General features: G+C 39.7%; 1 protein-coding gene across 1 annotated transcript in view; it reads right to left on the bottom strand.

The window, feature by feature from the left end:
* Positions 1-2,075: 2,075 nt before the first annotated feature.
* Positions 2,076-22,320, bottom strand: part of LOC306885363 (oxysterol-binding protein-related protein 6-like) — a 55,771-nt gene continuing 35,526 nt past the window's right edge. The window contains exons 19-22 of the mRNA XM_079441822.1: positions 7,963-8,113; positions 7,746-7,872; positions 3,241-3,363; positions 2,076-2,955 (exon numbers count right to left, since the gene is read on the bottom strand). Coding sequence (XP_079297948.1) covers positions 2,844-2,955; positions 3,241-3,363; positions 7,746-7,872; positions 7,963-8,113 — 513 coding nt within the window. The 3' untranslated portion in view covers positions 2,076-2,843. The remainder of the gene's footprint in view (positions 2,956-3,240; positions 3,364-7,745; positions 7,873-7,962; positions 8,114-22,320) is intronic.

The raw sequence follows: 22,320 nt of genomic DNA, 5'->3' as shown, positions 1-22,320 counted from the left end.
TGTACTTAAGCTTTACTGTTAAAATTGCAAAAAACTCATTTCTCTCGCTGAGAAAGAAGCTTTTCAGCATCTGTGGCCTTTTTTTCTTCATTTGCACTAAACACAGCATTAGTGTTCTTAGAAGGTCTAAACAAGTGATTCTGTCCATTGAAGCTCTAACATGACTTGCTCTGCCAAAAATCTCCAACTCATGAAAATCTGTATTCTGCATTGCAAATAACATTTCATTTCATAAGAAACGGTACATGTACTTAAGCTTTACGGTCAAAATTGCAAAAAACAAAGTTCTCTCGCTGAGAAAGAAGCTTTTCAGCATCTGTGGCCTTTTTATCTCTTCATTTGCTAAGTTGCACAAAACACAGCATTAGTGTTTTTAGATGGTCTAAACAAGTGTTTCTGTCCATTGAAGCTCTAAGATGACTTGCTCTGCAAAAAAAGTCTACCTCATGAAAATCTGTATTCTGCATTGCAAATAACATTTCATTTCAAGAGAATGAAACATTTCTCGTGTATTTAAGCTTTGCTGTTAAAATTGCAAAAAACAAATTTCTCTCACTGAGAAAGCAGCTTTTCAGCATCTGTGGCCTTTTTTTCTTCATTTGCACTAAACACAGCATTAGTGTTCTTAGAATCTCTAAACAATTGATTCTGTCCATTGAAGCTCTAAGATGACTTGCTCTGCAAAAAAAGTCTAACTCATGAAAATCTGTCTTCTGCATTGCAAATAATATTTATTTTCATGATAAAGAAACATCTTTCATGTACTTAAGCTTTACTGTTAAAAAGAGCAAGTCATGTTAGAGCTTCAATGGACAGAATCACTTGTTCAGAGGTTCTAAGAACACTAATGCTGTGTTTAGTGCAACTAAGCAAATGAAGAGAAAAAAAGGCCACAGATGCTGAAAAGCTTCTTTCTCAGTGAGAAAAAGTAGTTTTTTGCAATTTTAACAGCAAAGCTTAAGTACATGAAAAACAACTTTCTTTCACTGGAGAAAGAAGCTTTTCAGCATCTGTGGCCTTTTTTTCTCTGCCTTTGCTTAGTTGCACTAAACACAGCATTAGTGTTCTTAGAACCTCTGAACAAGTGATTCTGTCCATTGAAGCTCTAACATGACTTCATGAGTATGAAACTCCTAATACACTGAAATCTGTCTTTCTGCATAAAGTATGGAACACATTCCGTGTCCGTCACGTTGATGATCGGGTGTTTAGCTTGCTGTTGAAGTATACACGGGACATGTATAGGGAGCAGCAGACAAACTCTGTCACCGAGAAAAATGCTTTACAGCATTTGTGGGCTTGCATTCTCCTCATCTGCTTGGAAGTACTAACACAGTATTACTGTTCATAGAAGTTCTAAACTTATCTTGCTGTGCATAGGAGTTCGAACATAACTTCTTGTGCATAAAACTTTGAATACATTAAGAATCTTCTTTCTGCATTGCAAATAAGATTATTTCATATGTAAGAAACATTTTTAATATGGGTAACTTTTGTTAAATGTTAGTAATGGCTGTCCCCATTTACATTGTTAAATGACTGTTTACTGTTATGCTTTGTTACCATGTAACTGTTAGTGCAAAAAATGTGAGAAGTGTGTTGCCTCACCTGGCGAGGGCACTACAGTTAAGGTTTGATTGGAGAGTGGAGCCAAATAAAGTAGTTATTGACATACACGGCGTTCAGTCTATTTTATTACAGAATAACATTAGGCCACATAATATGCATGATTTTAGTCATTCGATTTGATTTCAGCAATAGCAGGAGGATCCTTCAACAATAATAATACACAAACACCTGTTGTAGGCCCACGGTCTACATATTTTATTTAACAGTAAGCTCAATAAAATGAATGTAAGCTAATGGCCAGAACACATCTCACTTCAAACACTTGCCTACATAAGCATCACTAATTTTAGTTAGGACTAGGTTTAAGCCTTGTCTGTGAAGCCGGGGGAAAGTGTCCCAAGGCCTAGTCCCTTCTCTATCCACTGTAGTCACTCTTCCTTACAGTTATATGCTTTCAGAGCTCCCCTTCCTCCTCCCCCTCAGATGGCAAAAACAAGTGCAAACTTGTGTTCAAATTTAATATTTATTCAAGTCTCATCTGATTGGAAATACATTCATACAAGAAATTGCACATAACCCAATTACACTTTTCACCAAAATATTTTCAGTAGATTTGGTTGAAAATCCAAAACGAAACACGTCATTTTCATTATGTTAATTTGAGGAATTACCTAGCAGAAAGTATTTTATACAGTGAGATCATGCAAGATTTTCTATCAGAAATAATTAAATCCATCTGGTAAAAAGCATAACTTACAGCAAACAGTATAGACATGCATTATTTACACATACAGGTCTATTAAAATGGGAAACATTCTGTACTAAATCACTATAGTTAGCCAAAATGGATATATTAACATTGGAACATTACACTAAGGGACATGTACTGATCATAAGTCCATTACTGCCTGGGAGGACAATTCTATGATGTATATCAAAGTCCCTGACATTAGACATTATCTTTCAATAAAAACAAATAAAATATTCTTAAGACATCTCTTCATTACAGATAATATGGAGAGTATTTTGGATTAACACACACACCTATTTTTAAATAATCACTAAAAATGAGGGTGGTATGGCTTTAGGAATATCACAATTTAGATTAAAAAGCACCGAAACTCCATTCCTACATTGCCTGTGAAGTCTTGGTTTATACTAAAATTCACAACAGTTATATAAAATATAATTATATACATACACTAACCATACTGACATGCCAAAATTCACTAACAGAATACTGGGATGTCACAAATCTCAGGACTTCAATTCCATCAACACCACAAATCCAGATTTTCAGTGCTGGCAAATCCTGGATTTTCTCGAATCTTCCAATAAACTGCATTGGTCACCCACACCTCTCTTTCAGCATGATCTAAGGTTTTTCTGATGAAAGACCAATATTTGTGCATGGTTTTAAATGAGGTATTTACAATTCCACTTTAACGGTATTAGTTCATGAATCATTTATGTTGATTCACTCCGAATATGCAAACATTCATGGCTTTTCTAAATATTTGTGTTATCTGCAAAATATATTCTATTAACATATGTGGTCCTCTGGCATAATTAATCTGAGGATTATAATTTAATTAAATTAATCTGAATTAACGGTTTCAGATTTCCATCAGATTTTAGAAGCAGAAATATGGAATAAATATTGGGACTCACACAAAGAAACGTGGAACATGCTCTTCACCCCTCTTGGCCATTGCTTTACGTCTTTCACGTTGTTTCTCCTCTATTTCATCCTTGCGTTTATCGGCTTCTTCCACTTTGCCCTCTTCAAGAAGCCTGAAAGGAAATTAAATAGCAAGTGAAGATATCGAGATGGCTGGAAAATGTATTTGAGTTAGCTATGTTCTAGGCCAGGGATGGGCAACTTCGGTCCTGGAGGGCCACTGTCCTGCAGAGTTTAGCTCAAACCCTAACTCTGCAGGACAGTGGCCCTCCAGGACCGAATTTGCCCATCCCTGTTCTAGGCACTAAAACATTGACATTCAAATAAATTTGACCAAAATGGCAAAATACAAAGCTTTGATAACGGAAATGAGATCCCTAAAGTTTAACTCATTGTACTTGGTAACACTGTATTATAAACACCTTAAAGAGTAATTACCTAGTTAAGTACTTCGTAGTAGTCGTTATACTTTCATGAAACAATGTACTTACCATGTAACTAAGTTATGAAAAGTAGTAGGCGGAAGTACCGAGTCAGTAGGCATTTTAATATTAAAACACCCAGGATACGCACACGAAATGGGCATTTTAAACGATAAACTGACACAAAGACATTTGAATATGTGTATATGGTCCTCCTTCCGCACATTTGTAAACACTGACTCTGTACTTCCGCCTAAGTCAACCGTGACCTTTTCAACGTAATTGCGTATTACGTGACGTCACCAACGCGCATCACAGAACAGAGCAAGGTGAGCATTTGTGCTTTTAAAACAAACTTTTTTTATTTATTTTTGAAATGACCGATCGTTTCGCTAGATAAGACCCTTATTCATCGTCTGGTATCGTTTAAAGCCCTTTGAAGCTGCACTGAAACTGTCATTTTGACCTTGAACCGTTTGGGTCCCATTGAAGTTCATTATATGGAGAAATGTTTATCAAAAACCTTCATTTCGACTGAAGAAAGACATGGACATCTTGGATGACATGGGGGTGAGTAAATTATCAGCAAAAGTTTTTTTAAAAAGTGAACTAATCCTTTAAGTCAGGGCTCTGGCTGGGCCATTCAAGAACAGTCACAGAGTTGTTGTGAAGCCACTCCTTCGTTATTTTAGCTGTGTGCTTAGGGTCATTGTCTTGTTGGAAGGTAAACCTTCGGCCCAGTCTGAGTTTCCTGAGCACCCTGGAGAAGGTTTTCGTCCAGGATATCCCTGTACTTGGCCGCATTCATCTTTCCCTCGATTGCAACCAGCCGTCCTGCCCCTGCAGCTGAAAAACACCCCCGCAGCATGATGCTGTCACCACCATGCTTCACTGTTGGGACTGTATTGGACAGGTGATGAACAGTGCCTGGTTTTCTTCATACATACCACTTAGAATTAAGGCCAAAAAGTTTTATCTTGGTCTCATCAGACCAGAGGATCTTATTCGTCACCATCTTGGAGTCCTTCAGGTGTTTTTTAGCAAACTCCATGCAGGCTCTCATGTGTCTTGCACTGAGGAGAGGCTTCCGTCGGGCCACTCTGCCATAAAGCCCCGACTGGTGGAGGGCTGCAGTGATGGTTGACTTTCTACAACTTTCTCCCATCTCCCGACTGCATCTCTGGAGGTCAGCCACAGTCATCTTTGGGTTCTTCTTTACCTCTCTCACCAAGGCTCTTCTCCCCCGATAGCTCAGTTTGGCCGGACGGCCAGCTCTAAGAAGGGTTCTGGTCATCCCAAACGTCTTCCATTTAAGGATTATGGAGGCCACTGTGCTCTTAGGAACCTTAAGTGCAGCAGAATGTTTTTTGTAACCTTGGCCAGATCTGTGCCTTGCCACAATTCTGTCTCTGAGCTCTTCAGGCAGTTCCTTTGACCTCATGATTCTCATTTGCTCTGACATGCACTGTGAGCTGTAAGGTCTTATATAGACAGGTGTGTGGCTTTCCTAATCAAGTCCAGTCAGTATAATCAAACACAGCTGGACTCAAATGAAGGTGTAGAACCATCTCAAGGATGATCAGAAGAAATGGACAGCACCTGAGTTAAATATATGAGTGTCACAGCAAAGGGTCTGAATACTTAGGACTATGTGATATTTCAGTTTTTCTTTTTTAATAAATCTGCAAAAAATGTCAACAATTGTGTTTTTCTGTCAATATGGGGTGCTGTGTGTACATTGAGGAAAAAAATGAACAAATGATTTTAGCAAATGGCTGCAATATAACAAAGAGTGAAATAATTAAGGGGGTCTGAATACATTCCGTACCCACTGTGTACACACACACACACACATACATATATATACACATATATATACACATATATATACACATATATATATATATATATATATATATATAGAAAACTATCAATTAAAATTATACTAAACAAATATATTATAAAAATAGACCGAGAAACAATAAATGCATTAAACTATACATTACAATTATAGCACATGAATAAATCATATAAATGAAAAACTTCAAATAATTAATAAAACACAAATATAACAAATACATTAAATTATAAATTAAAATGTCCCATCGGGACAAGACCACAGGAATCAGATAAGCCCTTTACACAATCTGACATGGCTGGGGAGAACTGGCCCCTCGACTGAGCCTGGTTTCTCCCAAGGTTTTTTTCTCCATTCTGTCACAGAGAGAGTTTTGGTTCCTTGCTGCTGTCGCCTCTGGCTTGCTCAGTTGGGGACACTTAATTTCTAGTGATTATCGTCAATTTGATTTCACAGATACTATTTAAACTAAACTGAGCTAGACAAGGACATCTCTGATTTCAATAATGAAATGCCTTTAACTGAAAATTGAGTGTTTAATCATATTATTATACATTACTGACACTCTATCCTCCAATTTGATACTGCTAAGTGCTTTGATCTGTATTGTTAAAAGCGCTATATAAATAAAGGTGACTTGACTTGACACACATAAGTGAAGTGACATACTGCCAAGTATTGTGACCCATACTCGGAATTCGTGCTCTGCATTTAGCCCATCCAACGTGCACACACACAGCAGTGAACACACACACACTGTGAACACACACCCGGAGCAGTGGGCAGCATTTATGCTGCGGCGCCCGGGGAGCAGTTGGGGGTTCGGTGCCTTGCTCAAGGGCACCTCAGTCGTGGTATTGAGGGTGGAGAGCGTGCTGGACATTCACTCCCCCCACCTACAATCCCTGCTGGCCCGAGACTCGAACCCGCAACCTTTGGATTACGAGTCCGACTCTCTAACCATTAGGCCACGACTTCCCTCCTAAGTAGCTGTGTAACAGACTCGGTGTGTTACATATGTAAGATTAATATAAAAGATTATTACGTGTTGAAGACTTTATACAACGTAATTATAAATGTAAGTACACAAGCATAAGCTACTTAAAATAAAGTGCATCAACATCGAGTGTACTTAAGTGTACTTCATGTTTATCTATACTGTACATCTTATCTAGCTGCACCTTAGTTTGATTTAACCCACCAGTACACAGCTTAAATACATGTAATACCTTTCTAGTTACATTAAAATTACAGAATATTACACAGGTATAAGCACAATTTTGATACACTTTATTTAAAGTAGCTTAAGTGTACTAGTAGCTGTGCAACAGACTCGACCCGTTACATGCGTAACAGTAGCTGCCTATTACATCTACATAATTACAAAGTGTAATTACAGGCTGATTCATAACTTAGTTACATGGTACGTACATTTTGTTTTATGCAAGTACAACTGCTACTACCAAGTACGTAATTAACTTAACTTTACTCCACCCAAAAATTAAAATTCTCATTCTCACCCACATGCTGTCCCAGATGTATAGACTGATTTTCTTTAAATGAACACAAAGACTGAAGAAAAATGTTAAAAAAATTAGAAGTGATGCAGAAGAGGATTATTACGCTGCTACAAAACGTTTCACAAAACGCTTACATCACACTTAACATCTGCTGAAAGTCATATACATCTGGAGATGAGATGAGAGAATTTGAATTTTTGGGAATGTAACGGAATTACGTAATTTAATTAATTTAATTACAAAATATAATTTAACTAATCTGTTAGTGTTGCCGAGAAAATGTGTAAATTACAGTTACTTATTCAGATGTAACCCCCCTTTGTAATCGTTAACTTTCATATTTTCATATTTCATATGAAAATGAAATATAAGTTTTCATATTTTAAGTGATGAAGAATTTTGTCTGACAGTAATCAGTGTTGATTACTACTGTAAGGTTAACCCTGCATGCTTTAAATGTTTGAAAATGATTAACAGTTGAAAACATTTGCTAGAAATTTAGAAGAGTAATCAAATGTAGTCAGTTACATTACTTTGAGTAACTGGAATAGTTACACTACTTATATTAAATTAGAAATGTAATAGGTTACAGATAACAAATTACCCTAAGTAACCTCCAACACTGTTCGGAAGTACAAATTACAGTGCAAAAGGGCAAACAGATCTTGCTTTATCTCCAATTACTGGCCACATACCTTTGGTCTGGACGGAAACGAGAGTCTGTCGGGGGCAATTTATCCTTTATGTCAGGCGTCAGGTCATTGAGCTCTCTGGCGTACTGGGAGAAGCCAAAGTAGTCAAAGTAATCATCTGGTTGAGGATCTGTGAATTTCGATATAGACAGACAATCTAATTAAACAATTTACATTGTTTAGTTGGATGTTGAAGACTACTGTGTGCATGGTCACTTACTGGGCTTCCAAATGCATTGTGGGTTGGGAAGTGTATCACAGAAGATGCCTTCATGCCATGATCCCCCAAAGCGGTGAAGCACTTTGCCAGCACGGTCAAGGACGGTGCCCTGCACTTCATTCTTGCTGTTATCATCACCCCAGTAACGCGACTGAACAAATGAGAATTACATTAGTGTTATATACACTTCTGATGAAAGTCATATACATCTGGGCCAGTATTCATGAAAAATCTTAGAATATTGTTACTAGGAGCAACTCTTAGCACTAAGAAAATTCTTAGAAATGTGGGCGTTTCCTCTTAAAATTAAAGAAAAGATGCTAGTAAAGAAAAAAGTAATTCAGAACGCCTCTTAAACCTTAAAAGAGGTCTTCAGAATGAGCTTTATGAGCTTTATTGGCCAAGTATGTTTACACATACAAGGAATTTGTTATAGTGACAGAAGCTCCACAGTGCAACAGAAAGACAGTAACAGGACAGGACACAGGTAATAAAACAAAATAACAAGAAATAGCCAATAACCAATGTACAAAGCAGCAAAAAAATAAAAAATACACAATATATAATATAGGCGCCTATGTATGTACAGGTCAAGTATGTGCAAATTAGAAATGAGAGAATAAAAATAAAATAAGTGAGTGTGGTGAATGGATAATGAATTAGTTGTGTGTTCTACGTTTATTTATTGAGTGTTCCTGAATTGTATTGACTGAGGGAAGAAACTGTTCCTGTGTCTGGTCGTTCTGGTGCTCAGAGCTCTGTAGCGTCGACCAGATGGTAACAGTTCAAAGAGGTTGTGTGCTGGATGTGAGGGGTCCAGAGTGATTTTACCAGCCTTTTTGCTCACTCTGGATAAGTACAGTTCTTGGAGAGTGGGGAGGGTTGTACCAATGATTCGCTCAGCAGTCCGGACTACCCTCCGTAGTCTTCTGAGGTCAGATTTGGTAGCTGAGCTGAACCAGACAGTTATTGAGGTGCAGAGGATGGATTCAATGATGGCGGAGTAGAACTGTTTCAGTAAGTCCTGTGGCAGGTTGAACTTCCTCAGCTGGCGAAGAAAGTACAACCTCTGCTGGGCCTTCCTGACAATGGAGTCAATGTGAATATCCCACTTCAGGTCCTGAGAGATGGTGGTGCCCAGGAATCTGAATGACTCCACTGCAGTCACAGTGCTGTTCATGATGGTGAGTGGGGGGAGAGCAGGGGGGTTTCTCCTGAAGGCCACGATCATCTCCACAGTTTTGAGCGTGTTAAGCTCCAGGTTGTTGAGACTGCACCAGACAGCCAGCTCCTTAACCTCCTGTCTGTAAGCAGACTCGTCACCGTCCTGGATGAGGCCGATCAGTGTGGTGTCATCTGCGAACTTCAGGAGCTTGACAGAGGGGTCTTTAGATGTGCAGTCGTTGGTGTAGAGGGAGAAGAGCAGTGGGGAGAGTACGCAGCCCTGAGGAGCTCCAGTGCTGATGGTTCGAGTGCTGGATGTGAATTTGCCAAGCTTTACTAACTGCTGTCTGTCTGTCAGGAAGCTGTTGATCCACTGGCAGACAGAGGTGGGGACGGAGAGCTGAGTTAGTTTATTTTGAAGGGTTTCCGGGATAATGGTGTTAAAAGCGGAGCTGAAATCCACAAACAGGATCCTCACATAAGTCCCTGGTCTGTCCAGATGCTGTAGGATGAAGTGCAGTCCCATGTTGACTGCATCATCCACAGACCCGTTTGCTCTGTAGGCAAACTGCAGAGGGTCCAGTAAGGGTCCAGTGATGTCCTTCAGATGAGCCAAAACCAGTCTTTCGAATGATTTCATGGCTACAGACGTTAGGGCCACAGGTCTGTAGTCATTAAGTCCAGTAATTTTGTGTTTCCTTGGGACGGGGATGATGGTGGAGCGTTTGAAGCATGAGGGGACTTCACACAGCTCCAGTGATCTATTGAAGATCTGTGTGAAGATGGGGGCCAGCTGCTCAGCACAGATTTTTAGGCAGGCTGGTGACACACCATCTGGACCAGGTGCTTTCCTTCTATTGTTCTTCCTGAAGACCTGGCACACATCATCTTCGCTGATATGAATTGTAGGTGTGGGGGAGAGAGGGGTTGCTGGAGGTGTGAATGGTTGTGTGGAGGGGTGTTCTGGGCGGGTGTGGGGTGATCGTTCAAAACGACAAAAGAACTCGTTTAAGTCGTCTGCCAGGTGTTGATTCTCCAGAGTGCTGGGGGGTGGTGTTTTGTAGCTGGTGATGTCCTTCAATCCTAACCACACTGAAGCCGGATCACTGGAAGAGAATTTGTTCCTGAGCTTGTCAGAATAATTCCTCTTTGCCACTCTGATCTCCTTTTCCAGTGTGTATTTGGCCTGTTTGTACAATACTTTATCCCCCTTTCTGTGAGCATCTTCTTTGGCCTGACGGAGCTGTCTGAGTTTGGCAGTGAACCATGGTTTGTCATTGTTGTAGAATAGATGAGTCCTGGTAGGAATGCACATGTCCTCACAGAAACTGATATAAGATGTTACAGTCTCTGTGAGCTCGTCCAGATCATTTGCAGCAGCTTCAAAAACAGTCCAATCAGTCAGGTCGAAACAGGCTTGTAAATCCCGCTCTGTTTCGTTAGTCCATCTTTTAACAGATCTTAATACAGGCTTTGCAGACTTAAGTTTCTGCCTGTAGGATGGAATAAGATGAACCAAACAGTGATCAGAGAGTCCTAAAGCTGCTCGTGGAACAGAGTGATATGCGTCCTTTATCGTTGTGTAACAGTGATCCAATATATTACTGTCTCTGGTGGAACATGTGATGTGCTGTCTGTATTTTGGCAGTTCACAGGAGAGATTTGCTTTATTAAAGTCCCCGAGAATGATTAAAACAGAGTCCGGGTGTTGTTGTTCACTCTCTGTGATCAGATCAGCGAGTTTCTGTAGAGCTGTGCTCACGTGCGCTTGCGGTGGAATGTAAACACTCACGAGAATGAACGAGCAGAACTCCCGCGGCGAATAGAACGGCTTGCAGTTAATGAAGAGCGTTTCTAGATCTGAACAGCACATCTTCTTTAACACAGTTACATCTGTACACCACCTCTCATTGATGTAGAAGCACGTCCCACCGCCGCGCGATTTCCCCGTTGATTCTGTGCCCCGATCTGCTCTGATCAGCTGGTAATTAGGCAGATGAATCGCGCTGTCTGGTATGTCGCCATTCAACCAGGTTTCCGTGAAACACAGAGCAGCAGAGTTAGAAAAGTCCTTGTTTGTCCGGGAGAGCAGGAGTTCGTCCGTTTTGTTGGGTAGAGAGCGGAAATTCGACAAATGGATGCTAGGTAACGCCGTTCTAAATCCGCGCTGACGAAGTTTCACGAGCGCGCCGGCTCGCTTTCCCCGCCTGCACCTCCTGTAGCGTTTGGCCAGAGCTACGGCTCCACCAACTACAATGTCCAGCAAAACGTCCGAAAAATCAAAAACCGGTAGAAGATTTTGTGGTGTGTTCTGCCGAATGTTCAGCAGATCATCCCTGGTAAAACTGATCTTATTTGAAAAACAAAAAACAGGAAAAACAAACAAAAACAATACAAACACTGAGGAGCAACGCACAATAGCTGCCATCAGCGGCGCCATTTTGTTTGAAAATCAAAATGGTCCAAAAGTCCATAGTCCAAAATTCAGCGGCTAGAGTTCTTACCAGGTCAAGAAAATATGATCATATTACCCCAATTTTACAGTCTCTGCACTGGCTACCTATTCAGTTCTGTATCATTTACTAAATATTATTACTTGCCTATCAGGCCCTAAATGGTTTAGCTCCTGCGTACCCAACTTGTCTTCTACCACGCTACAATCTAACCCGCTCCCTAAGGTCGCAAAACTCTGGATTTTTGGTAGTACCTAGGATAGCAAAGTCCACTAAAGGAGGTAGAGCTTTTTCACATTTGGCTCCCAAACTCTGGAATAGCCTTCCTGATAACGTTCGGGGTTCAGACACACTCTCTCTGTTTAAATCTAGATTAAAGACACATCTCTTTAGCCAAGCATTCACATAATGCATTTTATAATCTTGTACTGCAGTTATATCTGAACAAATGTACATTATTATTATTCTTTAGCTTGGGTTGAACAAATAATTTTCGCTTAGATGGAACAGCAGCTACGCTAATTATGTCTCTATTTGTTTCTCTGTTGATTAACATCCCGTGGTAACTAGGAATGACAACCTTCAGTCTGGATCCAACCCTTAAATGATCTGAGATGACTGAACACCTGAGAAAGATGATGCCAACCCCTCAGAGGACCTCAGAGGATGCCAACGCTCAGACAACATACAGAATTACCAAATTTTGCCATAAGTCAAATATATTAGGTTCTGCAATATATAAATATATTGTGGAAACAATTTCCAGTAGAGCTGCTTTGCAATGATTTGTATCGTAAAAAGCGCTATACAAATAAACTTGAATTGAATTGAACTTGAATTGAAAATTGTTAGGAGTACGAACGAGGGGAAGTCGGGGCCTAATGGTTAGAGATTTGGACTCGTAATCTAAAGGTTGTGGGTTTGAGTCTCGGGCCGGCAGGGATTGTAGGTGGGGGGAGTGAATGTCCAGTGCTCTCCCCACCCTCAATACCACGACTGAGGTGCCCTTGAGCAAGGCACCGAACCCCCAACTGCTCCCCGGGCGCCGCAGCATAAATGGCTGCCCACTGCTCCGGGTGTGTGTTCACTGCTGTTGTGTGTGTTCACTGCTGTGTGTGTGTGTGTGTGTTCACTGCTGTGTGTGTGCACGTTGGATGGGTTAAATGCAGAGCACGAATTCTGAGTATGGGTCACCATACCTGGCAGTATGTCACTTCACTTCACTTCACAATAACAGGGATGGGCTCCTGGAGGACCATTGTCTAACAGAGTTTAATTCCATCCCTAATTAAACACAACTGCTTGTAATCCTGCAATCCAATACCATATAGAAAATAATTTAACTAACACTTTCTAAGAAAGTTTTGCTGGGCAGTGAGATCAGTCAAAAAAAAAAAAAAAAAAAAAAAAAAAAAAGAAAAAAAAAGGTGTAACCTCAAACTTTAATGTGGCATTTATATTTGATTTGACCCTTCATGCAACTAAATGATTTATATCTTGTTATCTGAGAAAACATTTTTACACTGCCATTAAAAAGTTTTGGATCAGTAAATTTTTTAAAGGAGTTTCTTAGGCTCATCAAGGCTGTATCTATTTGATTTAAAAAATGCTGAATATTATGTAACAAAATAATATTGTGAAATATTATTGCAATTTAATTTTTTATTTTTTTTTACTTTTACTTTAAAATATAATTCAAAATTCAGCATTGCTTCACAGGAATAAGCGTCACATGATACTTCAGAAATCATTCTAATATGCTAATTTATAAATCAATGTTGGAAAAAACTTAATATTTTTTGGGATCTGTGATATTTGGAATAAACAGTTAGTCTTAAAAATAAATAAATAAATAAATAAATAAAAGCATATACAGTTAACCAAATAGGAAATAAAACAAAACAGGACATGCTTATTTACTAACTGTGTCCTAAACTTCTTAAACATTAGTGTCTGTTTAGAGCAGTCGATGCAATTAGGGAGAGTTAATTGGGCGGACTTCTCTCTATTGGGCGGACATTTCGGCCACCTGAGCAAAAACAAACATTCTTTATACCAGACCTGTACAGCATGCACACAAAAAAAGTGTGTAACTTTTAACTTTAATGTGCTATTTATATTTGATTTGACCCTTGATGTAACTAAATGTACATTTTAGGTTACCTGAGAAAACATTTTTACTGTGCAATACACTGCAGTTCAAAAGTTTGGGATCGATACATTTTTTTAAAGAAGTTTCTTAGGCTCATCAAGAATGTATCTATTTGATAAAAAATACTGAATATTTCACAAAATAATATTGTGAAATATCATTGCAATTTAAAATAACAGTTTTATATTTTAATATACTTTAAAACAATTTATTCCTGTGAAGCAATGCTGAATTTTCAGTGTCACATGATCCTTCAGAAATCATTCTAATATGCTAATTTATAATAAATGTTGGAATATGTTGTGCTGCTTAATATTTTTTGGGACCCGTGATATTTTTCAGGATTCTTTGGGAATAAAATGTTAAAAAAGAACAGTGTTTATTCAAAATAGAAATTGTGTTAAAATATTTACTGTGTCAGCAAATATTTATTATTCAATTTTTTTAATTAATACTTTTATTCAGCAAGTATGTGTTAAATGGATAAAAAAAGTGATAGTAAAGACTTCATTATTGTTAAAAAATATTTATATTTTTAATTCAGTTCTTTTTAACTTTTTATTAGCCTAATCAAAGAAAAAAAAAAAAAAAGTTTCCAAAAAAATATTACGCAGCACAACAGTTTCAACACTGATAATAAATCAGAATGGAGTAATCATGCTGAAAATTCAACTTTGCTTTACAGGAATACACTATATTTTAAAATATATTAATAGAAAACCAATATTAGAAATTACAATAGCCTAAAAAAAGTTCACAATATTACTTTTTTCTTCTGTATTTTGATCAAATAAATATCTTCATGAGCATAAGTGACTCCACTAAAAAAACAAGGTCAGTTGTTTATTAGGTTTATAATATAGGCCCTAACATAATATAATATATTATCAACACAACTTAAGCATTTAAACTGATAGAAGAGAATAGAAAACAAACTGAAGCATTTAAACTGAGATCTGCAAGTTAAATAAATAATAAATTAAAAAACGTGAACGTGAATTCTTCTATAGCCATCTAAATATCCCTAAAGTACAGTTTGCACAATACACCTGTGTGTGACTGTAAATGTCTCAAGTTTTGTTACCGTTCTGTGCCCATCATCCGCTATTTCCAGCACTTAAGCCACTCTTCTTTAATACATGAGGACGTTTTATTTCACGTCATTGTGTTGGCTCTCGATTTGAGCCATTTCGTCCGCAACCATTGAAGTATTTGGTTTCTACAACGACTCATTTGGCACATATCATTCTTTCTATAAAACCTGTAAACAGCATTCACCGGTTCTAACTCTATAGCAGTTTACCAGAGCACTGCAATTTTTATATTTAGTCTAATACAAATCAAATGGCTTTCCCAACTCATTTTTGCGTGTGCACGGCACATTATTTCTGGAAGTAGTGTTTGGCTGCGCACACGCATATCTTAGAGGGAACATTGGATGATGTAATCCACTTGTAATTGTGAATTTTCATAAGTAACTAATCTGTTAGTCACTGGGAAAAAGTGTGATTAAGTTAGTTACATTTATTTTGTAATTATATTACATAATACCTTTACATGTAACTAGTTACTGCCCTACACTTATAACACACAATACCTTAAATTCAAAGCACGTTTTTGTGATTAGATATTTGTTTAAACCTGCAAACTCCTGTAAACTTTTCAGTCCAAGGATCCAGTAAATGAATGTATTCAAACAGTAAGTTCAAAACACCGCTAATGTAGAGAAAACCTGAGTGATTTAATCAGAGATGGCGAGAGTCAGTAAATTATTATTTTCAGTATGCATTTACCTTAAAAGCATGCGTTTTTACTGGATGCTGGAGAGGTTTTAGATTATGCAGTGGTCAGTGTTAGATCAAGACTATGATAATTTAGTGGATTAGTGGTCTTTTGGCATCTCCCTGTGGTCATGTTTGATATAGCAATTTGTCTGGTGATTGTGTTTTAAATAAAAAAATAAAAAATAAACCATTTTATTTAGGCTATTTATAAAATTGTTGTGGCACTGTATCAGGGGCGGTGCCAGAGAATTTTGAACGCAGGTGCTGAGGGGGTATTAGATCAATGACGGGGAAGCTGGGCAATTAATAGTACATATTACCAAAACTTATTTTTTATATGAATAATAAAATCGCTATATAGGCGCATTTCAAATGTTTGAGGAGTGGGAGTATTATTGCGCTTAGCCTACTGTATGACATGGGGGCGCCCGCACAATTTATTTATTTTTATTCCCCTGCAGAATGAGCTTAAAAATACTCCCGTAATTTTTGGATGTGCTTTCTGTCATCTCATGCAGTCTCAGCTCACAGAAAAGAAATAAATCTGCAGAAAGCTTGAAAACCAATTAAAAAAAAGTAATAAAAAAAAAAAAAAAAACTTCTGATTATATAGTCCGTATAGGTGCATAATTTCTCTATTAAAAGGCACGCCCATTACTATGGTGATGACATGGCGAGTCAGGGCCGGCATTCGACAACATCTTTGAAGCAGACACTGACTTTTTCCCCAATGCATTCATAAGCCGGTGCTTTGCGCCAAGCTTTAGCGTGGAATAGGCAATAATAAGCCTACATACCTATATTAAAGGATGGTATAGGTTATTATACTAATCAATTTAATATAAACGTGCGACTTGATTAGAAAAATCTTTAGTCAGGGGCAGGCCTACTTGGCACAATTGAACTAATCCATTTTTAAAATAAAATGCTGACATTACGTGCGGCTGCAAATCACGTCACGTTGTATTGCATTGCAGTAGTTATGCATGTGTAACGAGTCAAAAGTTTTGGTCACACTTTATATTAGGTGGCCTTAACTACTATGTACTTACATCAAAAATTAGTACAATATACTTGTTGTGGTCATATTGTATTGCAAAACATGTCTGCTGCTATTGAGGTGGGATATGGGTCAGGTTAGGGACAGGTTTGGTGGTCTGGGTAGGTTTAAGGGTGGGTTAAGGTGTAAGTGATGGGTCAACAGTGTAATTATAAATGTAATTACAGATGTAATTACATATAGTTTTTTTTTAAACATAAGTACAATGTAAAAACATGTATGTACACAATAAGTGCATTGTATCAAATGATTAGATTAGATCAAATGCTCGATTTGGAAGGAAGATGGCGGCGCGATCGATCGCTGCGGCTGCTCCGGGTCCCAAAGACGGTGCTTTTATGTCGTTTAATGTCGTCTGTTCGTCTCCAAATAGTGTCAGTTTACCGCTAACTCTTAAGGAAATCACCCCAGAATTCATCTATGATCGCCAAAGTCTTTTGGATATCAGCAACGCTTACGTACACCAACTCTCGCCGGCGGCTACTGAGAAGCTACGAGGCCTCTGTTTACTGCTGGAGCCGGACCTCGAGACCGCGGCCTCGCCTACTGACGCTACCCGCACAAGGCAGCGTCGCAAGCGGTGTGAGAGAGGACGGAAACGCGGTAAGCGCGGAGGTATACGAGCTAGGCTAAGAGCTAACCCCTCAAGACCAGCTCTTCCAACACTCATGCTCTCAAACGTCCGCTCTCTGGAAAACAAACTGGACTTAATTCAACTCAGTCGATCTACACAGCATGAGGCAAGGGACTGTTGCGTGTTTGTTTTCACCGAAACATGGCTAAACGACAACATCCCGGACTCCGCCATTCAACTGCACGGGCTTTCCAACTTCCGAGCGGACAGAGATTCATCACTGTCTGGTAAGACACGCGGAGGTGGCTTATGTGTTTATATCAACAAAGACTGGTGTAACAATGCTGCGGTATTATCAAAACACTGTTCATCGCTGGTGGAGTTTATGGTTGTGAAGTGTCGACCGTTCTATCTGCCGCGGGAGTTCACGGCCATTGTTATCGTTGCGGTTTACATCCCCCCGTGTGCAAACGCTAAGGACGCGCTTCGTGAACTGTATAGCGCCATCAGTGAACAACAAACAAATAACCCCGACGGCTTTTTCATCATAGCCGGTGACTTCAACCACGCAAACTTAAAGACAGTTTTGCCAAAGTTCTACCAACATGTGAACTTTGCAACAAGGGGAAACAACACACTGGACTTTGTTTACACAACAGTTAAGGACTCTTACAAGGCTGAACCCCGCCCCCACCTCGGGTACTCAGACCACATCACTGTTATGCTAATCCCAGCATATAGATCACTTCTCAAACTCACCAAACCGGTTGAAAAGCAGATCACAGTATGGCCAGACAATGCCACCTCAGCACTGCAGGACTGCTTCCAGGACACAGACTGGAATATGTTTAAAGAGGCAGCCACCTACAACAACCACACAGACCTGAATGAGTACACTGAAACTGTGACTGCTTACATCAAAAAGTGCACTGATGATGTGACAGTCACCAAAACCATCACCACACGTGCAAACCAGAAGCCATGGATGACAGCAGAGGTTCGTGGGCTGCTAAAGACCAGAGATGAAGCATTCAGATCAGGAGATAAAGCAGCCCTCAAAACAGCAAGAGCCAATCTGTCCTGTGGCATCAAAAAAGCAAAACGGTCATATGCCCAAAAAATCAACAACCACTTCACAGACAGCAGAGACACACGGAGCCTGTGGCAAGCCATTCAGACCATCACTGACTACAAGCCCCCGCCACAGGCCTGTGATGAGGACACATCCCTCCCCGATGCACTCAACCACTTTTATTCACGGTTTGAAATGCAGAATGACACACCTGCACAAAAACTGCCCACACCTCCCAACGACCGGGCGCTCTGTCTGTCCCCAGCCGACGTAAGGAAGACCCTATCTAGGATTAACCCACGCAAGGCTGCGGGTCCTGACAACATACCTGGCCGTGTTCTGAGAGACTGTGCTGCACAGCTGACAGATGTCCTAACAGATATCTTCAACACCTCGCTGAGTCAGGCAGTCGTCCCCACGTGTTTCAAATCCACAACAATCATACCGGTACCAAAGAAATCACCTGTGTCCTGTCTCAATGACTACCGTCCCATAGCACTGACTCCAATCATGATGAAGTGCTTTGAGAAGCTAGTCATGCATAACATCAAAACCAGCCTCCCCAACACACTTGACCCGCTCCAGTTTGCATACCGTCCAAACCGCTCTACGGACGATGCAATTTCCTCCACCCTCCACCTGGCTCTTACCCACCTAGAAAATAAAGACTCCTATGTTAGAATGCTGTTCATTGACTTCAGCTCGGCATTCAACACAATAATCCCACAACAGCTCATAAATAAGCTAAACCTGCTGGGCCTTAACAATTCCCTCTGTAACTGGATCCTGGACTTTCTAACTGGAAGACCTCAGTCAGTCCGTGTCGGCAACAACACCTCGAGCACTACAACACTGAGCACAGGTGCCCCACAAGGCTGTGTGCTCAGCCCGCTGCTCTTCACACTGCTGACCCACGACTGCACTGCCAAGTTCAGCTCCAACCACATCATCAAGTTTGCTGATGACACAACAGTGGTAGGTCTCATCAGCAACAACGATGAAACGCACTACAGAGAGGAAGTGGCACAGCTGGCTGAATGGTGTGGCACAAACAACCTGTCCCTCAATGTGGAGAAGACAAAGGAGGTTGTGATGGACTTCAGGAGAAACTCCGTTGACCACCCCCCACTGACCATCGACAGCTCGACTGTGGAGAGAGTCAGCAGCACTAAATTCCTGGGGGTGCACATCACAGAGGATCTCACCTGGACCACCAACACCATGTCACTCTCCAAAAAGGCACAACAGCGCCTACACTTTCTCCGCCGGCTGAAAAGAGCAAGTCTCCCTCCACCTATCCTCACCACATTCTACAGAGGCACCATTGAGAGTGTGCTGACCAGCTGCATCACTGTCTGGTACGGGAACTGCAGTGCTGCTGACCGCAAGACCCTCCAGCGGACAGTGAACACAGCTGCAAAGATCATCGGTGCCCCTCTCCCCTCCATCCTGGACATCTTCCTTACACGATGCTCCAGCAAAACCAACAGCATCGTGAAGGACTCCACCCATCCCTCCCACAGTCTCTTCCAGCTCCTACCATCAGGAAGACGGTACCGGAGCATCAGAGCCCGCTCCGCCAGACTGCTCAACAGCTTTTTCCCCCAGGCTGTGAGAGCCCTGAACTCAAACCACCCCGCCCCCCTCTGAAACCTCATGCAAACCCCTACCTCCTGAACATGGACCACCCCCCACCCCAAACCTTACCACACCAAAGAAAAACTGTATGGAACTTTTATATATTTTTTTATTTATTTTATTCTTATTTTTCTTTACACTATGGACACTCTCCTCTATGTGCACTATGGACACTTTACACTATGGACACTCACACTTTACACTATGTGCACTATGGACACTTACACTTTACACTATGTGCACTATGGACACTCACACTCTACACTAGGTGCACTATGGACACTTACACACACTGCTGCGTGTGCACAATCTCAAAAAAACTCAGCAATATATGTATGTTATGTTTACATGCTCTTGCACTACAAATCATCCTGCACTGTTCCCCAACCAGCTGCTGACTCAAATGTCTCTCTTTGCACATGTACAGTTTGTATTTTTCGTCTTCTATTTTTTAGTTTGTATAGGATAATATTTATGTGAAGCATTCGTATAGTTGTATTTTTTATCCTTTATTCTTTTAGTTTGTATAGGGTAAATACTTATATATAGTATACTTATAGTTAAATCTGTTAGTAGTGTATAGGTTTATAGTGTTTTTTTCTTACTTCATTGTTGTATGTCTGTATTTATGTAGCACCGTGGTCCTGCGAGACACGACATTTCGTTCCACTGCATGTCCCCACATGTAGCGGAATGACAATAAAGCTCAACTTGAACTTGAACTTGAACTTAATTTAAATGTAAGTACATAGTAGTTAAGGCCACCTAATATAAAGTGGGACCAAAGTTTTTATTTTATTTCATTTTTTATGGGGGTGCTATGGTTTTTCTTGGGGGTGATGGAGCACCTGCTAGGCCCTCTCTAGCGCCACCCATGCATTGTATACATCAATTGTGAATTACTGGGGGGTGGGGGCCCTCCCATAAAGTGACCCCCCGTCACACACAGGAGTAGAGCTGCACAACTCTGGATAAATTGAGAATCATAATTTTTTATTTTTTTTTCAAATAGAGATCATGATTCTCCCATGGTTATGAACAGACAACTAAGCAAAACACCATGTAACTTACTAGAGGTTCTGACAAACTGTTAATTGCTGCAGTCCATTTCATCTTCTTGAAAGGTAAAGGTAAACCAAAGACATGTCACCTCACCGTTTATAATACAGGGTGTTCATCCTTTGCTGGTTTGCTTAAAAAAATGGGGGCATAAATTAAGAGTATACCCATTTTGGTTAACTGTATAAACAAAGGGATGGTGGTTTATGATATGCATTGATGTTAATAAATTACCTTGTCTCCTGCTCATAGCTCACGTTAATATTTTAAATTCACAGCAACTGGGTTTCACCATTCACTTCTGTTTAGTGAGACAATTGAGCCTTATGGCCCAGTAAAGCACACATTAGAAGTGTGTATTAGTATAAACAGTTAAACAGTTTAAACAGTTCATTTGAACTTTATAATTTTGTTGAACTGATGTGGTCTTATGATCCTCATTACTGCGTGAATCTTTTCAGTAGTATTTCTGTATGGGAGGTCTTATTTTACGATTTGGTTTCAGCTTTGGTTTGATTTGTTTTTTTTAAATTAAGAGTTTTTATGATTGTTTTCTCTCCCATATGGTGTGATAACCTATTACGATGCAAGTTTGATTTTCCTTATGTGCGTGTCATATTGCTTATCAGTTTTTTTGTTAGTTATCCTTATAAGTCATAGGTTAAGGGTAAGTATTTTTTTCGAACTATTATTTTTTTTTTTTTTTAAGTCTGGCTTGTATTAGATTCTAAAAAAAAAAAAAAAAAAAAAAAAAAAAAAGTATCATGTAATTTGAATAGTATCTTAAAAAAAAAAAAAAAAAAAAAAAAAAAAGGGTCAACCTTTTGTACTCTGGCTTCTAGTTCAAGCAAAGCTGATTGGGCGCGCTTCATAGAACAAATGGATGATGACCCAAAAAATACAGCAAAATCAATCCAGAAGCTTTTGAAGGTAAAAAGTGGAATATTCTGCAATGGCCAAGTCAATCTCCTGATCTCAACCTGATTGAGCAGCATTTCACTCGCTGAAGACAAAACTAAATAACAACTGAAGTCAGCTGCAGTAAAGGCCTGGCAAAGCAGGGGGAAACCCAGTCTCTGCTGAAGTCCATGAGCTCCAGACTTAAAGTAGTCATTGCCTACAAATGATTCAACAAAATAGTAAAAGTGTTTTTTTATTTTATTTAGAATTGTATTTGTCCAATTACATTTGGGCCGCTGGAAATGGGGAAGGGGTGTGGGGCTGTGTATCCAAATGGTTGTAATTCCTAAGCTTTGTTTTATTTTTGTTCAACCCTTTGAATTAAAGCTTACGCCCATTTCGCAGAAGCGTTGCGTATGCAGAGCAGGCTTGTACTGCAATACAGACTTAATACTAATTTCTTACATATTCTCCAGCGTTCTCCTTCTCACATGAGGAATAT

The sequence above is a fragment of the Barbus barbus genome (assembly GCF_936440315.1).
Source record: "Barbus barbus genome assembly, chromosome: 19".
Classification (NCBI taxonomy): Eukaryota; Metazoa; Chordata; class Actinopteri; order Cypriniformes; family Cyprinidae; genus Barbus; species Barbus barbus.
Note: the sequence above shows the minus strand (reverse complement) of the source record. Positions and strands in the feature narration are given on the sequence as shown.